At 59.6% G+C, this 14,445-nt stretch overlaps 1 protein-coding gene across 2 annotated transcripts in view; it reads left to right on the top strand.

Annotated features, from left to right (window-relative positions):
- ABCA2 (ATP binding cassette subfamily A member 2) overlaps positions 1 to 14,252 on the top strand; it is a 32,155-nt gene extending 17,903 nt beyond the window's left edge. Inside the window, exons 21-49 of one of the 2 annotated variants that reach the window (XM_081967117.1) lie at positions 71 to 251; positions 365 to 577; positions 796 to 992; positions 1,122 to 1,304; positions 1,640 to 1,824; positions 2,457 to 2,577; positions 2,666 to 2,896; positions 3,223 to 3,435; positions 3,858 to 3,957; positions 4,245 to 4,570; positions 5,021 to 5,234; positions 5,332 to 5,437; positions 5,622 to 5,733; positions 5,937 to 5,997; positions 6,299 to 6,473; positions 6,931 to 7,046; positions 7,350 to 7,497; positions 7,757 to 7,880; positions 8,600 to 8,732; positions 8,886 to 9,003; positions 9,621 to 9,799; positions 10,297 to 10,438; positions 10,695 to 10,829; positions 10,960 to 11,063; positions 11,280 to 11,372; positions 11,665 to 11,767; positions 11,853 to 11,990; positions 12,159 to 12,365; positions 12,498 to 14,252. In XM_081967117.1, the coding sequence (XP_081823243.1) occupies positions 71 to 251; positions 365 to 577; positions 796 to 992; positions 1,122 to 1,304; positions 1,640 to 1,824; positions 2,457 to 2,577; positions 2,666 to 2,896; positions 3,223 to 3,435; positions 3,858 to 3,957; positions 4,245 to 4,570; positions 5,021 to 5,234; positions 5,332 to 5,437; positions 5,622 to 5,733; positions 5,937 to 5,997; positions 6,299 to 6,473; positions 6,931 to 7,046; positions 7,350 to 7,497; positions 7,757 to 7,880; positions 8,600 to 8,732; positions 8,886 to 9,003; positions 9,621 to 9,799; positions 10,297 to 10,438; positions 10,695 to 10,829; positions 10,960 to 11,063; positions 11,280 to 11,372; positions 11,665 to 11,767; positions 11,853 to 11,990; positions 12,159 to 12,365; positions 12,498 to 12,533 (4,394 nt within the window). In that variant the 3' untranslated portion in view covers positions 12,534 to 14,252. Of the gene's footprint in view, positions 1 to 70; positions 252 to 364; positions 578 to 795; positions 993 to 1,121; positions 1,305 to 1,639; positions 1,825 to 2,456; positions 2,578 to 2,665; positions 2,978 to 3,222; positions 3,436 to 3,857; positions 3,958 to 4,244; positions 4,571 to 5,020; positions 5,235 to 5,331; positions 5,438 to 5,621; positions 5,734 to 5,936; positions 5,998 to 6,298; positions 6,474 to 6,930; positions 7,047 to 7,349; positions 7,498 to 7,756; positions 7,881 to 8,599; positions 8,733 to 8,885; positions 9,004 to 9,620; positions 9,800 to 10,296; positions 10,439 to 10,694; positions 10,830 to 10,959; positions 11,064 to 11,279; positions 11,373 to 11,664; positions 11,768 to 11,852; positions 11,991 to 12,158; positions 12,366 to 12,497 lie in introns of both variants that reach the window. The other variant, XM_081967116.1, reaches the window with a different exon arrangement.
- The last annotated feature ends 193 nt before the right edge of the window (positions 14,253 to 14,445 follow it).

The raw sequence follows: 14,445 nt of genomic DNA, 5'->3' as shown, positions 1-14,445 counted from the left end.
CTTTTTCCTCAGACACCTCTCAGACAGAACCCCCACCCCCGTGTTCTCTGCCCTTTGTTGACCGCTGCAGAGGAGAGCCGGGGCATTGAGGAGGAGCCCACCCACCTGCCCCTGGTGGTCTGCGTGGACAAACTGACCAAGATCTACAAGACAGACCAAAAGCTGGCCCTGAACAAGCTCAGCCTCAACCTCTACGAGAACCAGGTGGTCTCCTTTCTGGGCCACAACGGTGCGGGCAAGACCACCACCATGTGAGCGTTGCAGGGCCCCCCAGGCAGGGTGCAGGGGGGAGGCGGGCAGGGAGTGGTGGTGGGGGGGTGTAGCTCCACCTGACCCCATCCCTGTGCCGCTTCCTCCCCTGCAGGTCCATCCTGACCGGCCTCTTCCCTCCGACTTCGGGCTCGGCCACCATTTACGGCCATGACATCCGGACGGAGATGGACCTGATCCGGAAGAACCTGGGGATGTGCCCGCAGCACAACGTCCTCTTTGACAAGCTGACGGTGGAGGAGCACCTCTGGTTCTACTCGCAGCTGAAGGGCATGGCCAAGGAGGAGATCTGCAAGGAGATGGCCAAGTGGGTGGCCTCCCACCCTCCCCCAGCACTCCCGGCTCCCATGCTCCCCAGCCAGCAGGAGCAGGCCTCCTGCCCCCTTTCCTCCTGCTCCGTCCAGCCTCTCGGGCGGGGGGAACGTGGGGCTTAGACCGAGAATCCTCCCCTCCAGCAGATCCAGGCGAGTCTCCCCAGAGGGCCCCCCAAAGTGACGCCCCCTTCCCTTGCTTTGCTCCCCACAGGATGATCGAAGACCTGGAGCTGACCCACAAGTGCCACTTCCTGGTGCAGATGCTGTCCGGAGGGATGAAGAGGAAGCTCTCGGTGGCCATCGCCTTCGTGGGGGGCTCGCGGGCCGTCATCCTGGACGAGCCCACTGCCGGCGTGGACCCCTATGCACGGCGAGCCATCTGGGACCTCATCCTGAAGTACAAGCAAGGTGGGTCTTCCGGGCCCTTTTTGGGGGGAGTGCAGTGCCTGATCCTCTCCCACCTTGGTGGGCGCTTTGTGGGGGCGGGTCTTCCAACCCCCACCTGGCCCACCTCCCCCTTTTCTCCCCCCCCCCCAGGTAGGACCATCCTCCTCTCCACCCACCACATGGACGAAGCAGACCTGCTGGGCGATCGCATCGCCATCATCTCCCACGGGAAGCTGAAGTGCTGTGGGTCACCCCTCTTCCTGAAAAGCACCTACGGGGACGGCTACAAGCTGACGGTGGTGAAGAAGCAGTCGGACGCCCGGAGCAACACCGGTCAGTGGCCCCACTGGCCCTCCTGTCTCCTGGGCAGGGTGGAATCCTTGGGTTTTGCGCTGGGGACTCTGCCTCGGTCCTCTTGCGCCCTTGGCCTTTCGTGCTTCAGGTAGACTTCCTCGGAACAGGGAGGTTCAAATCGCCCCCAGGCCCTTTGCAGACCCATCTCTTTCCTTTTCTCTCTGCCTCTTCTTTCCAAGACTTTGGCCTGTTGGGTTACTTTTGAAATCCCCCAATTCTGCAGCTCCAAATCTTGAGCCACGTGGAGAAGCCTTCTCCCCCCCCCTCTTTTCCTTTGGCCTGGCTAACTCTCCCCTCCCCCCCTCCCTCCCCAGAGACGGGGCTCCCCCGCAGCCCGCCCTGCCCCTCGGCCACCAGCCCCTGCTCCGAAGAACGGGTCAGCCAGTTCATCAAGAAGCACGTGGCCTCCTGCCTCCTCATCTCCAACACCAACACGGAGCTCTCCTATATCCTGCCCAGCGAGGCTGCCAAAAAAGGCTGCTTCGAACGGCTCTTCCAGGTGGGCACGGGGGTCTCACAGGCGGGCGGAGGGAGGGAGGGAGGGCAGCCTTGGATCTTGAGCCCAGGGCTTCTTCCTTTCCTGGGGGGCATGGGGGAGGTGGAAGCACATAAAATGCCCTTTAAAGCAAGAGAGACCCAGAGATGGTGATCTCAGGGCCTCTCTTCTTCTCAAGAAGCTAGTCCTCTTGAGGGGGGGGGGGGGCTCTTTGCCATCCTAGATGTCCCTGTTCTGCCTCCACGGGATTTGTAAGCAATTCAGATCTCACCATTTGGGCACAACTAAGGAAGATGCCTTCATTGGCAGAGGCTGAGCCGGTAACAGCGGCCCCTTGTGGTTGCGGAGGAAGGCTGGAAGCTCAGGGTCAATACTCACCGATAGCCCCCTCCCCCCCCTCCTCCCCCCCCTCCTCCTGGAATTGGGAAAACTGATTTGAAGCCACGAATCTGCAGGGAGTGGGGCAGAGAACTTCCTTTGATCCACCCTGGGGGGACCGTCACTGACCGAGGTACGGTCTGCATGGAGATATTCCAGAGAAGAGGGTTTGCAGGGGCCTCCCGGAGACCGACCCCCCGAGTGGAGGTGATGCAGTGGGGCTTCCCCTAACACACCCCCCCCGCTCCCTTCTGCAGCACCTGGAGCACAGCTTGGAGGATCTGGACCTGACCAGCTTTGGCCTGATGGACACCACCCTGGAAGAGGTCTTCCTGAAGGTCTCGGAAGAGGACCAGTCCCTGGAGAACAGCGACGCAGGTGCGCTGCAGGGGCTCCGGCCTCCCTCATCTGGTGGGGGGGGGGGTCAGTCTTCTGCAGCCGTTCTCACCTCTGCCCACCCTTGCAGATATCAAGGAGTCCAAGAAAGACGCTTTCCCACTGCCCAGTCCCCGCCTCGGCCCCAAGCCCCAGGCCAACGGCCACCCGCTCCCGAGGCCGGCAAGGCCCACCAAGCCCGAAGTGGACCTGGGGAACCTCCTGGACTGCTCGGACCTGGCCGAGTCCCAGGCATCCTTGCACTCCTCCTCTTCCTCCTCCTCCTCCTCCTCCTCGGCTGGCTCCGTGCGTGGCGAGGAAGGTGGGGCTTATTCTGAGTTCTACGGGGATTACTCCCCCTTGTTTGACAACCCACAGGACCCCGATAATGGCAGCCTGCTAGGTTTGTAGCGCGAGGAAAGTCTGAGGGGTGCCGGGGAGGGGAGGGAACCCCCCCCCCCTTGTTCCCCAGAAGCTTCCCAACGGCTGCCTTTTCACGGCAGAAAAGCTGGGTGTTCAACAGGTTAAGGGTGGAAGGGCGCGGCCTCCTGGTTCTCGGGCATTTGGCAGAAGAAGGCAGGGGAAACTGAGGCAGGGGCCCTTTCCCTCCCTCCCTCCTTGCATCCATCACGTCTCCTCTCCCTGCAGAGCCAGATGCTGACCCGGAAGAGGCGTCCCTGTCCGGACAAGGCAGCGTCAAGCTGGAGGGCTCCTGGCTGAAGCTGCGCCAGTTTCACGGGCTGTTGGTCAAGCGCTTCCATTGTGCCAAGCGCAACAGCAAGGCCATCTTCTCCCAGATCCTGCTGCCCGCCTTCTTCGTCTGCGTCGCCATGACGGTGGCCCTCTCGGTCCCGGAAATAGGTAGGGGGTATCCCTGCCCTGCCCACCCCTACCTGAATGGCAGGAGCCCCCCCTCCCCGCCCAATGGGGCCAAGGCCGGCCCTCCAGAGGGGATGGGTTGGGGTGGGCCTCTCTGTAGAGCAGGGGTGTCCAAACTTGGCAACTTTAAGACTTGTGGACTTCAACTCCCAGAAATCTCCAGCTGGCTGGGGAATTCTGGGAGTTGAAGTCCACAAGTCTTAAAGTTGCCAAGTTTGGACACCCCTGCTGTAGAGGGACATTTTAAAGCCTTGTTGGGCGTTTTTGCTTTGAGTAAGCGATGGAACCTGTGTGTGTGTGTGTGTGTGTGTGTGTGTGAACCCTGCCCCTGCCCCTCTTTACTGCTGCCGAAATGGGGGCGTCCTTCCACAGCCAGTTATTTAGCCCCCCCTCTTGCTTTCCAGGTGACCTGCCTCCCCTCATCCTTTCGCCTTCCCAGTACCACAATTACACCCAGCCCAGAGGCAACTTCATCCCCTACGCCAATGAGGAGCGTGGCAACCAGTAAGAAATCGCCCCTCCCCTTTGCATTCTTCCCCTCCCCACCCCCAGGGCATTTCTCAGGAGGTCTCAGACCTGTAAAATGGGAGGGGGGAGTAGCAAGGAGACCCTTGCCCATTTCAGGGCCTGCCCTGAGAGAGATGGGGTACGATCTGCCTTGGTGTCTGTTCCTTTGAGAAGAATCTTTCAGGGTCTGGTTGGAACAAATGTCTTCTTTTCTCCTTCATGGGACTGGAAAGCTGGAGTCCTTCATTCAGCTGGAAAAATTCTCCTCTTCCTCCTCCTCTTAGCCAGTCATCGCCAGACGCCAGCGCCCAGCAGCTGGTGAGCACCTTCTACCTGCCCTCCGGCATCGGGGCCACCTGTGTGCTGAAGTCGGCCTTCAACAGCACCCTGGACCAGCAGGTCCAGTCCCTCAACCTCAACAGCAACGAGTCCAAGATGTTGGCGGCCAAGTACTTTGATGCCATGTGCCTGGACTCCTTCACCCAGGGCCTGCCCCTCTCCAACTTCGTGCCGCCCCCTCCATCCCCGGCCCCCTCCGACTACCCCTTCTCTCTGGATAAGGACTTGCTGCGGGCCTGGAATTTCACCACCTTCCCGCCCACCGTTAAAGGTAAGGGCGGCCCTCGGCCTTCGAGGGGGATGGATGTTGTGGCCCACCAGTGGCCAGTGGAGCTGGCAGCCGATTCAGACAGTGGGGAGGTTGGGGAGGAAGACGGGCCAGTCCTGGAGTCTGGGGGAGGCTCTGATGAGGGCTCTGTATCAGAGGCAGCGAGTGGGCCAGAGCTGTCTGACAGTTATCAGCTGCCTTCGGAGTCAGACATCAGTGAGGCAGAGGAACAGCTGGAGCCTGTTCCCAATGTGTGCATGTGCAGAGCTGCCAGGAGCAGGGAACAGTTAAAGAATGGGTCGACTCGGGAGTAAGGCCACAGGTGGACAATGAATGCCCCCCCCAGAGGAAACGAAAGATGAGCTAAAGGGGAGCTGCTTTTCTCTGAGGCTCCTCCGTGGTTGCTGGGTCCCCTCGGTGGGTGAAACCTCTCTCGGTTTTCCTCCCTGCCAGAGACGGTCACCTCCACCCCGGCCCAGCCCAGCATCGTCCACGAACCCATCAGGTGCACCTGCTCCATGCAGGGCACCGGCTTCTCCTGCCCCAGCGGGGTGGGGGGCCACCCTCCCCAGATGAAGGTGGTGACGGGGGACATACTGGTGGACATCACGGGACGCAACGTCTCCGAGTATCTGCTCTACACATCGGACCGCTTTCGGCTGCACAGGTCTGTGCGGGGGGGTTTGCCTGGTGGGGATGGGAGCGTCTCCCCACCGCCCAGGAGGTGCCTGTGAGTGAATGTGGCTGCTGCTTTCCTATCCCAGGTATGGAGCGGTGACCTTCGGCAACATCCAGAGATCCATCCCGGCCTCTTTTGGGGACAATGCGCCTCCGATGCTCCGGAAAATTGCTGTCCGCAACACCGCCCAGGTAGGGGATTGGCTATATCTCTGCCTGTCTATGGCAGAAGCACCAGCCAGTTGGGTTGAATGGGAGTTCCTGTGGCAGCTACCAGGGGCCGTTCCCTCCCAGGGTCCTCGCTGCCCTCCTCAAGCCCCCTGTCTGCGGGACAGCAGCCTTGGCCAATGCTCCCCTCTCTACGCTGCCTTCCTAGGTGTACTATAACAACAAAGGATACCACAGCATGCCCACCTACCTCAACGCCCTCAACAATGCCATCCTCCGTGCCAACCTGCCCAGCAGCAGGGGCAACCGGGCAGCCTATGGTGAGCAGCAGGGAGGGTGGAAAATATGCTGGGCAGAATTGGGGCAGCGGCAGCATTTGACCGGGTGGCATGGAGAGGCTCTGCCCTCGCCACATGGGAGGAGGCAAGAGAGGAGGAGGAGGAGGAGGTGATGGGCATTGGTGGGCCTGGCAGAAGAAGCCCTCTCAGGCACTCATGCCAGACTCTCTTTCTCTGCCCCCCAGGCATCACTCTGACCAACCATCCTATGAACAAGACCAGCGCCAGCCTTTCTCTGGATTACCTGTAGGTCTCCTTTCCCTCCCTTCCCCTCTTAATTGCTTGTTGGTTTACTTCTGCACTGCTTTTCAGTGTCTTTTTATGACCTGGTGTGGCAGGGGGCTAAAGTTTCCCTTCTCCCTCTGGCAAGCAAGGGCCTCTCTTGGAGCAGGCCCAGGGCATTCACAGAGCTCCGGGCAGGGGGGACCATCCCAACCTCGCAGGGGTGTTGTCCAAGCTTTAGGGCAAAGAGGGTCGGGGTCTGCGAACATTGGTGGGGAAGCAGAGGAACGTTGACAAGTGGGCCAACCTCTCCTCCTCCCCTCAGCCTACAAGGCACCGACGTGGTCATCGCCATCTTCATTATCGTGGCCATGTCCTTCGTGCCGGCCAGCTTCGTGGTCTTTCTGGTGGCCGAGAAGTCCACCAAAGCTAAGCACCTCCAGTTTGTCAGCGGCTGCGACCCCGTCATCTACTGGCTGGCCAACTACGTCTGGGACATGGTAGGTGTCAACTCCCAGCGTTACCGTAGTGAGAGAAGTGGGGAGTGCATTTCACGTATACTGTCGGCTGACGTTGGATTTCAGATCACTGCAGCAGGCTTGGGAAGAGTGCACTTCATTGGCGAATGTGATTTATGACCCAGACTGAGGGGAGGGGAGGAACAGGGGTAAAGTTCAGCTATAAGTCAAACAAAGCTTAGATCTGACTGCGAAAAGGCCTTGCCTAGTGGTACTCCTAATAAATGGCTACTTTTCTTTATTGAAACTTGACTCAATACTCATGAATCAATTAGGGCATTTTTAGGAAACCTTACAGTAAGCTGGAGGGTGGGCTGGGCTGGCTGGGACCCCTAAGCCATTAGGGGGGCAGAGGGGTGGCTGGCTTTAAGGGCAGGGCAGAGGGATGCCATGCTGAACCCCTCCTTGGCCCCCTGGCCTTCCTCCCCCCCCCCCCCAGCTCAACTACCTGGTTCCAGCCACTTGCTGCATCATTATTCTCTTCGTCTTCGACCTGCCGGCTTACACCTCTCCCACCAACTTCCCTGCAGTGCTGGCCCTCTTCCTGCTCTACGGGTGAGTGGCGGCTGGGGGAGAAGCCATTGGGACCCTGGTGAAGTGGGGGGGGGGTCTCCCCTGCCTGTCCTGGGTGGCTGGGCAGTGTCAGCCTGAGGCATGCTCAGTTTCCTCTCCATAATGTGCTTCTTTGGGCCAAAGTGACTCTCGTGGCGTGTGGGTCTGCTCTGGAGGATTAGGAATGGAACCTCCACTTTTAGAGGCAGTCTACCTCTGAACCTCTGGAGGAAGGAGCTGGGTGGGAAATTCTTAGGCAGGTCTTTGAGGGCTTCCGTCTGGATTCTCTTGCGTCCTTCCTCCCAGGTGGTCCATGACGCCCATCATGTACCCAGCCTCCTTCTGGTTCGAGGTGCCCAGCTCGGCCTACGTCTTCCTCATCGTCATCAACCTCTTCATCGGCATCACAGCCACCGTGGCCACTTTCCTCCTGCAGCTCTTTGAGCACGACAAGGTGGGGGTCGCCAGAGCAGGAAGCTGAAATAAGGACTTTAAAAAAGCCCCCAGCAAGTGACTGGAGGATCTCCTTCCCCCGACAGTCCCCGGATGCCCCTTTCTCTTAAAAACTGAACCCACGTGGGGGGGAGGGGCCGCTTGTTCCACGCACGGAGGCACTGCAGCCTCCAAATCTGGGAGCTGGGGAGGGGGCTGTGGCGAGGGGGCTGGTCTGATGCTGCTGCCACAGCCCTTCCTTAGTGCCTCTTTCTCCGTAGGACCTGAAGGTTGTAAACAGCTACTTAAAAAGCTGTTTCTTGATTTTCCCCAACTACAACCTGGGCCACGGACTCATGGAGATGGCTTACAATGAGTACATCAACGAATACTACGCAAAGATCGGTAAGTAGCCGTAGCACTTAGACTTATATACCGCTTCACAGTATTTTTACAGCCCTCTCTAAGCGGTTTACAGAATCAGCCTCTTGCCCTCCCCAACAATCTGAGTCCTCATTTTACCCACCTCGGAAGGATGGAAGGCTGAGTCAACCTGGAGCCCGGTGGGATCGGAGCTGCCAAATTGCAGGCAGCCGGCAGGCAGCAGAAGTAGCCTGCAGTACTGCCCTCTGACCACTGCGCCACTGTGGCTCTTAAGAGTTTTCTGTTTGGTTGTTCAACTTGTACGCTGCCATCTCAACCTCTCCAAAGCGGCAGTAAATCTGCCCTTTGCTTTAGCCCCAGGATTCCTCCTCCCCATTCTCCCTCCCACGATTTTATTCCTATAACGTTGCAAGCTTTGGAACATGCGCAGAGCGGTTTCTTAACCATGGCTCGCTTAGTGACGGCTGGCCTTAGATTGCCAGGGGGGATCTGAGAGGAAATTATCTTCATGTCCACCCACCCCACCCCCATGGCTCTTGCATTCAGCAGGGAAACGTTTGTTAAAAGGGAAAAAAGCATCTTCAGGGCTTTTGTGTTTCTCTGGAAAAATAGCTCTGGGAAGGAGGGAACCAGCCCATGGTGACCCTGGGAAGGCCTCCGACAAATCCCCCCTCCCCCACCAAGGAAGCCCCCCACTCGGGGGAGGCTTTGGCCCCTCATTGATGCCTCTGTTCCTGTAGGGCAATTTGACAAGATTAAGTCTCCCTTTGAGTGGGACATCGTCACCCGGGCGTTAGTCGCCATGACAGTGGAAGGCTTCGTGGGCTTCTTCATCACCATCATGTGCCAGTACAACTTTCTCCGAAAACCACAGTGAGTTTTGGCAAGAGGGAGAATTTTCCTTCTCATCTGACTGGGTGGGAATCACAGTCCGGCAAATCCATGCCGGGGAGGGAAAGACGGAGAGAAGGACCCTGGGCTGAGTCTCCCACTGACAAAAAAGACCTGCCCCCTCCCCCTCCCCAGGCGTTTCCCAGTGTCCACGAAACCCATTGAAGATGATGTGGACGTGGCCGCCGAGCGGCAGCGAGTTCTGCGCGGGGACGCCGACAACGACATGCTCAAGATTGAGAACCTCACCAAGGTGTGTGCAGAGGGTGGGGGTCCATCCGAGGCAGGTTTGCTGTGAGGGTTCCAAATAGCATCCAAAATCAAATCAGAGTCCAAGGCAAAGTATTGCTCAAAGTCCCAATTTATTAAGAGTTGGCACATCTGGGACATTAACCCGAATCTAAAAGCTTCCCGGTTTTCCCCACCGGGGTACAATGTTGAACTTGCCCCCACACCCACAAGTCCATCCCCTGGTCCAATGTCCCACTGCCATGCTGGCAGTTCCACCCGTCCAGTTCCTGTGAGACGCAGAGGTGCAAAGACAAAGGATGACCTTGGCTTTCCAGAAAGAATTTTGTTTTGGCTACATAGCATCTCACTCCTTACAATCCCCCCTCCCATTTCCCCACAACAGAAAATGCCTACTAGAATAGTAGAAAGTCTTGCAGGCCAAAGGTCCAAAAGAAAAGAGGGCTGCAGGCCTGAAATTTGGCTGGAGCAGGGGGCTCAAAGGGAGCGAGGTCAGAATCCTGCTGAGATTTGGGGGCAGGAGACGGGAGGAGGGGTGGGGTCTCCTGCAGGGGGGGATGCCCCGAGGCTGAGGAGAAGCTCTTTTCGCACGGCTTTTTTCCTGCCCTCCCCGGGCACCAGGTGTACAAATCGCGCAGGATTGGGCGCATCCTGGCCGTGGACCGGCTGTGCATGGGCGTCCGGCCGGGGGAGTGCTTCGGCTTGTTGGGCGTCAACGGAGCAGGGAAGACCACCACCTTCAAGATGCTGACGGGGGACGAGGTCACCACCAATGGCGAGGCCTTCATTAACGGGCACAGGTGCGCCTGGCATGCGGAGGAGGGGGCTGGAGGGTCCTTTAAGGGCCCACCTGTTGCAGGGCCCCCTGGGAACGCTGCGCCCAGAGCTGATTTTTCTTTTTATTCCGTTCTTTTCCCCTGGAATGTCCTGGGAATTTGCTGTCCCAGTCTTTGTGGCCATTTGCACACAAAGCGTGAATCCATAGGCCTGTGGAGCCTCCATGGGCATGCAGTGTTGTTCTGATTTACTCATTGCAGTTTACTCATTTGCACCACCAAAAGAAGTCTGTCTTTTCCTGCTAGCTGTTGGAATCCCGTGCTCATCTTATCTGCTTTTCCCCCCTAAATCCATTTGTTCTCTCTTTCATTTTTCACTGCTGTCGCTTTGAGCAATGGGTGCCGTTATCTTTGGAAGGGGGCTACCGAAGCCCCTTTCCTCCCAGCCGGCCTTTCTGGAGGGGCTCGGGGGCAGGATGAGCCCCTTGCCTTGTGCTCAGCCCAGCTCTCCGTTTCCACAGCATCCTGAAGGAGCTTCTGCAGGTCCAGCAGAGTCTGGGATACTGTCCGCAGTTCGACGCCCTTTTTGACGAGCTGACGGCGCAGGAGCACCTGGAGCTCTACACCCGGCTACGTGGCATCCCGTGGAAGGATGAGGAGCGGGTGAGGCACCAGCAGAAGGACAGGCACTCCCCACTCTCCCGGGTTTTCCTGAAGAAGGAGAAAGCAGCTGCTGCTTCTGTGTAGACTCGGTGGAACTCACCCCCACAAGACAGAAAGGGCCAAGGGGAACCGCCTCTGCAGGGGCTTCCCGGGACAAGTGGCAGACACTGGGCGAGGGGGGCCTTCAGCAGTCCCACCGCGGTTGCCGTTGTGCTGTTCTTCGTGGGTGTGAGACCCCTCTTCCTTCACAACCCAGGTGGTCAAGTGGGCGCTGAAGAAGCTGGAGCTGGATAAATGCGCCAACAAGCCCGCCAGCACCTTCAGCGGCGGCAACAAGAGGAAGCTGTCCACCGCCATCGCGCTGATCGGCTACCCCGCCTTCATTTTCCTGGTGAGGAGCGACAGTGGGGAAGAGACCCGGCTGGAGGGTTGCGGGGGACGCTTCACTCTTCTGCTCTGACGCCTGGAGTGCCACCCCAGCTGGGCCTAATGCTGCCCCCTGGTCCCCTCCTTTGCAACAGGATGAGCCCACCACGGGCATGGACCCAAAGGCTCGGCGCTTCCTCTGGAACCTCATCTTGGACATCATCAAGACGGGCCGCTCCGTGGTCCTGACCTCACACAGGTGGGCTGGGCACAGGGAGAGAGGCCCCTCCTGGGTTCCTGAGGTGCCAGGGAAAGCGGTGGGCTGGATGGGGCGGGGGGCTCCAGGAGTGTGGGTGAGTAAGGGGGCAGCGGCTGTAGGGAGGCCAAGAGCCGATGGGCGAGCTGTCGTCCCCCCGCCCCCATGCCATTTGGGGAGTGGGCACCCTTCCTTCCAGCTGTGCTTGTCTTCCCCCAGCATGGAGGAGTGTGAAGCCCTCTGCACGCGACTGGCCATCATGGTGAACGGGCGGCTGAAGTGCCTGGGCAGCATCCAGCACCTGAAGAACCGGTGAGCCCAGGGCGCTGGGTGGGCACAGCATGGGCCCCTCGCAGTGGCTGCTTCCACCGGCCAAACCTGGGGAAGCCCTCGGTGCTGGCCTGGGGGCAAAGGGGCAGCAGACCCCTGAGTGCCCCAGTCCTGGAGGAAATCCTCTTCCGGGCCCTTTGGAGGGAGGGGAAGGAGGGGAGGGTCCCCCCAGCTGCCCCCTCCTAGACGGAAGCTTTATCTCCCCTACCGGAGCCATCCGGCCAGGAGAGTGGCTCTTGCAGGTGCCCCCTCTCTCCCCCCTTGTTCTGGACAGGTTTGGGGACGGCTACATGATCACCGTCAGGACCAAGTCCAGCCCGAACGTGAAGGAGGTGGCGCAGTTCTTCAGCCGGAACTTCCCGGAGGCCGTCCTCAAGGTTTGGGCGACCGTCGGAGGAGAGGGGGCTCACCTTGAAGGAGGATGGGGCGCTGACCTTCCCTGCCTTCTCCCCTTTCTCCCAGGAGAGGCACCACACCAAGGTCCAGTACCAGCTGAAGTCGGAGCACATCTCTCTGGCCCAGGTCTTCAGCAAGATGGAGCAGGTGGTGGACGTCCTGGGCATTGAGGACTACTCCGTCAGCCAGACCACGCTGGACAATGTGAGGAGCCTCTTCTGTGGCCAGCTCTGTGCTGGCTGCGCTGGCGTCCTCGGCTGGCTGAGGGTGATGGGAAGGCCCCGGATTTCCCCTTTCTGTCCCCGCCACCCCAATCCCCGGCCGGGGGAGGCGAGTCCTGGGCTCCAGCCTGAGCTGCGGCTTCCTTTGCAGGTGTTTGTGAATTTTGCCAAGAAGCAGAGCGACAACCTGGAGCAGCAGGAGAGCCTCCCACCCTGCCCCATAGAGTCCCCTCTACAGCGCCTCCTCAGCCTCCTGCGGCCCCGGGGGGCCCCGACGGAGCTGCGCACCATGGTGGGGGAGGAGCCCGAGGACCTGGAAACAGACGACGAGGGGCTGATCAGCTTTGAGGAGGAGAGGGTGAGCCAGGATGCAGCAAGGGAGCTAGCCAAGTGGGGGGCCAGGAGGCTTGTGGGGAGGGGGGACGCCTCCAGGGGGGATGCAGCGTTTGTTACCTTTCCTCTTTTCTCCTGTCCCTCCCCCCCCCCCCAGGCCCAGCTCTCCTTCAACACGGACACCCTCTGCTGAAAACGGAGGGGACGCAGCCCCCTCCCTTGGCTGGGCAGCCCCTCGGCCCTTCCCGCTTGGTGGCTGCCCTCCTCTCTGCCCAGCGAGTGAGCGGGACGTCCTGAAGGCGGCGAGAGGAGGCATTGCCTGGGCCTTTGACCTGGGTGGCCCCCAAGATGGAGCAGGCCTTGTGCTGTTTTGCAGATGGCCAAGGACCGGACAGAGCGTAGTCCAGCTGGTGGAGAAGACGTGGGGTGGGGCGCTTATACAGAGGAGGAGCAGCGGCCTCCGTGCCCCACTGGAACCCCATGGTTTGGGGCATTCGCCCTTGGAGAGACTGCGCTCTGCTGTACCCCACCGCCTCTCCTGCCGTGCTGGGCCAGATCTGACTGCGGGGGGCAGCTGGCCGTGCTGGAGTGGCTGACTGGGCACCGTCAGCCTTTCTGGCCAAAGGGAAGCAGGACAAGTCTGGAGATTGCGTCAGAGCCTCCCTCCGTCCTCTTTGTCCCCCCCCCCTCTCAGCCCAGGGACCAAAGCCCCCCGCCAGCTGCATGAAGGCTTGGGAAGGGCTGGGCGTCTGAGCCAGCCTCCCCCCCTCAACCCGAAAGCAGCCCAAGGAAGCGCCTCTGTCTCCTCTAGCCAGGCTTGGAGCTTTTTGCTTCCAAATCTCCTTTTTAAAGCCTCAAGTAACACGCCAGGGCTGAGATGCCCCCCTTCGGCTGTGGGGCAGGAGCTCCCCACTCTTCTGCTTGTGCCCTAACCTGGCATGGCATTAATCGGAGGCCTCCTGTGGGATCGCGAGGGGCTTTCAGGAGCTCTCAGCCACAAAGGCCCCATTGCACAAAGAGTCGCTGCCAGAGGAGCACACCCAAGGGGAGCCAGGAGGGTCCCCTCCAGTGGCATCTGGAATTGCCCCAGATGTGTGGGACTCCAGATCCGGATGTCCCAGCAGGTGGCTTGGGAAGATAGGAGCTGTAGTCTGAAATGCACGCTGGGGTACAGAAATCCGGTCCATGGTGCACCCCATCCTTTCCCGGTGGGGAACAGCAAGCCCCCCACCCCCACCGTGGCACTTGCCCTGTTCTCCCCCCCTCATCCCCCCACCTTGCACCAGCAAAGAAGCCAAGAGGCCAGCAGGGGCTCCCCCAAATGAAGAGGAGGGGGTGCTGGAAGACCTGGGGGAGAGACCTTTGGGGCCAGAGCGAGGATGGCTTCCTTTTCTACCCGGCAGCTTCTTTGCACGGAAGGAGTGTAAATTGAATTTGGAGGAAGGGGACAGTTTTAGACAGAGATTGCATCGGTTTATTTTCGGCTTTGCAAGCACAATGTTTTTTTTTCAATTTATTGGAGCGTTGGGGAGGGGTTTGGAGCCTAGGCAGGGTGTGAAACTGATGGGAACTGTGCTGGGCTCTCTCCCCCCACAACAGCTGTGGGGCTTTGCCAGTCCCCTCTCTGGGTCCCCCGAGATGGGGCTGGAAATGGGCCCCCGGACATCTGGCACAAAGGGAGACATCAGGCCACCTGCAAAGAGAAGCCGGCTTGGAGGACTCTCTGGCGAGCCCCCTTGCCCGGGGTCTGCTCGGGCCCTCCGGCCCTCCTCTCTGCCCTGAGCCCTGGCTGGGGGCGCTGAGCCCCCCTGGAGCAGCTTGCTCTCTTTGCAAAGAGCCTGTACATTGCTAGAACCGGAAAAGCCAATGTGAAAAGTGATTATTGTTTTAATAAAAAAGTGAGAATAACCAATGGTTGTTTGGCAGAGACTTTTGTGGGGGAGCTGAGGAGTACCCCAAAAAAGGGAGATGCCAGGCGGTGGCTGGTTTGAGCTTTGTCTGGGCAGGAGTTGCCGGGCAAGTTCCGAGTGGCTTTAAGGGCAACACACCATCCTCGCTCCCGTGAAGTGGGGGTCCTGCTTCAGCCCACGTTAGCATTTGGTTGG

This window comes from Natrix helvetica (assembly GCF_964273705.1).
Source record: "Natrix helvetica genome assembly, chromosome: 15".
Lineage (NCBI taxonomy): Eukaryota > Metazoa > Chordata > Lepidosauria > Squamata > Natricidae > Natrix > Natrix helvetica.
This window is presented reverse-complemented; position numbering and strand designations above follow the sequence as displayed.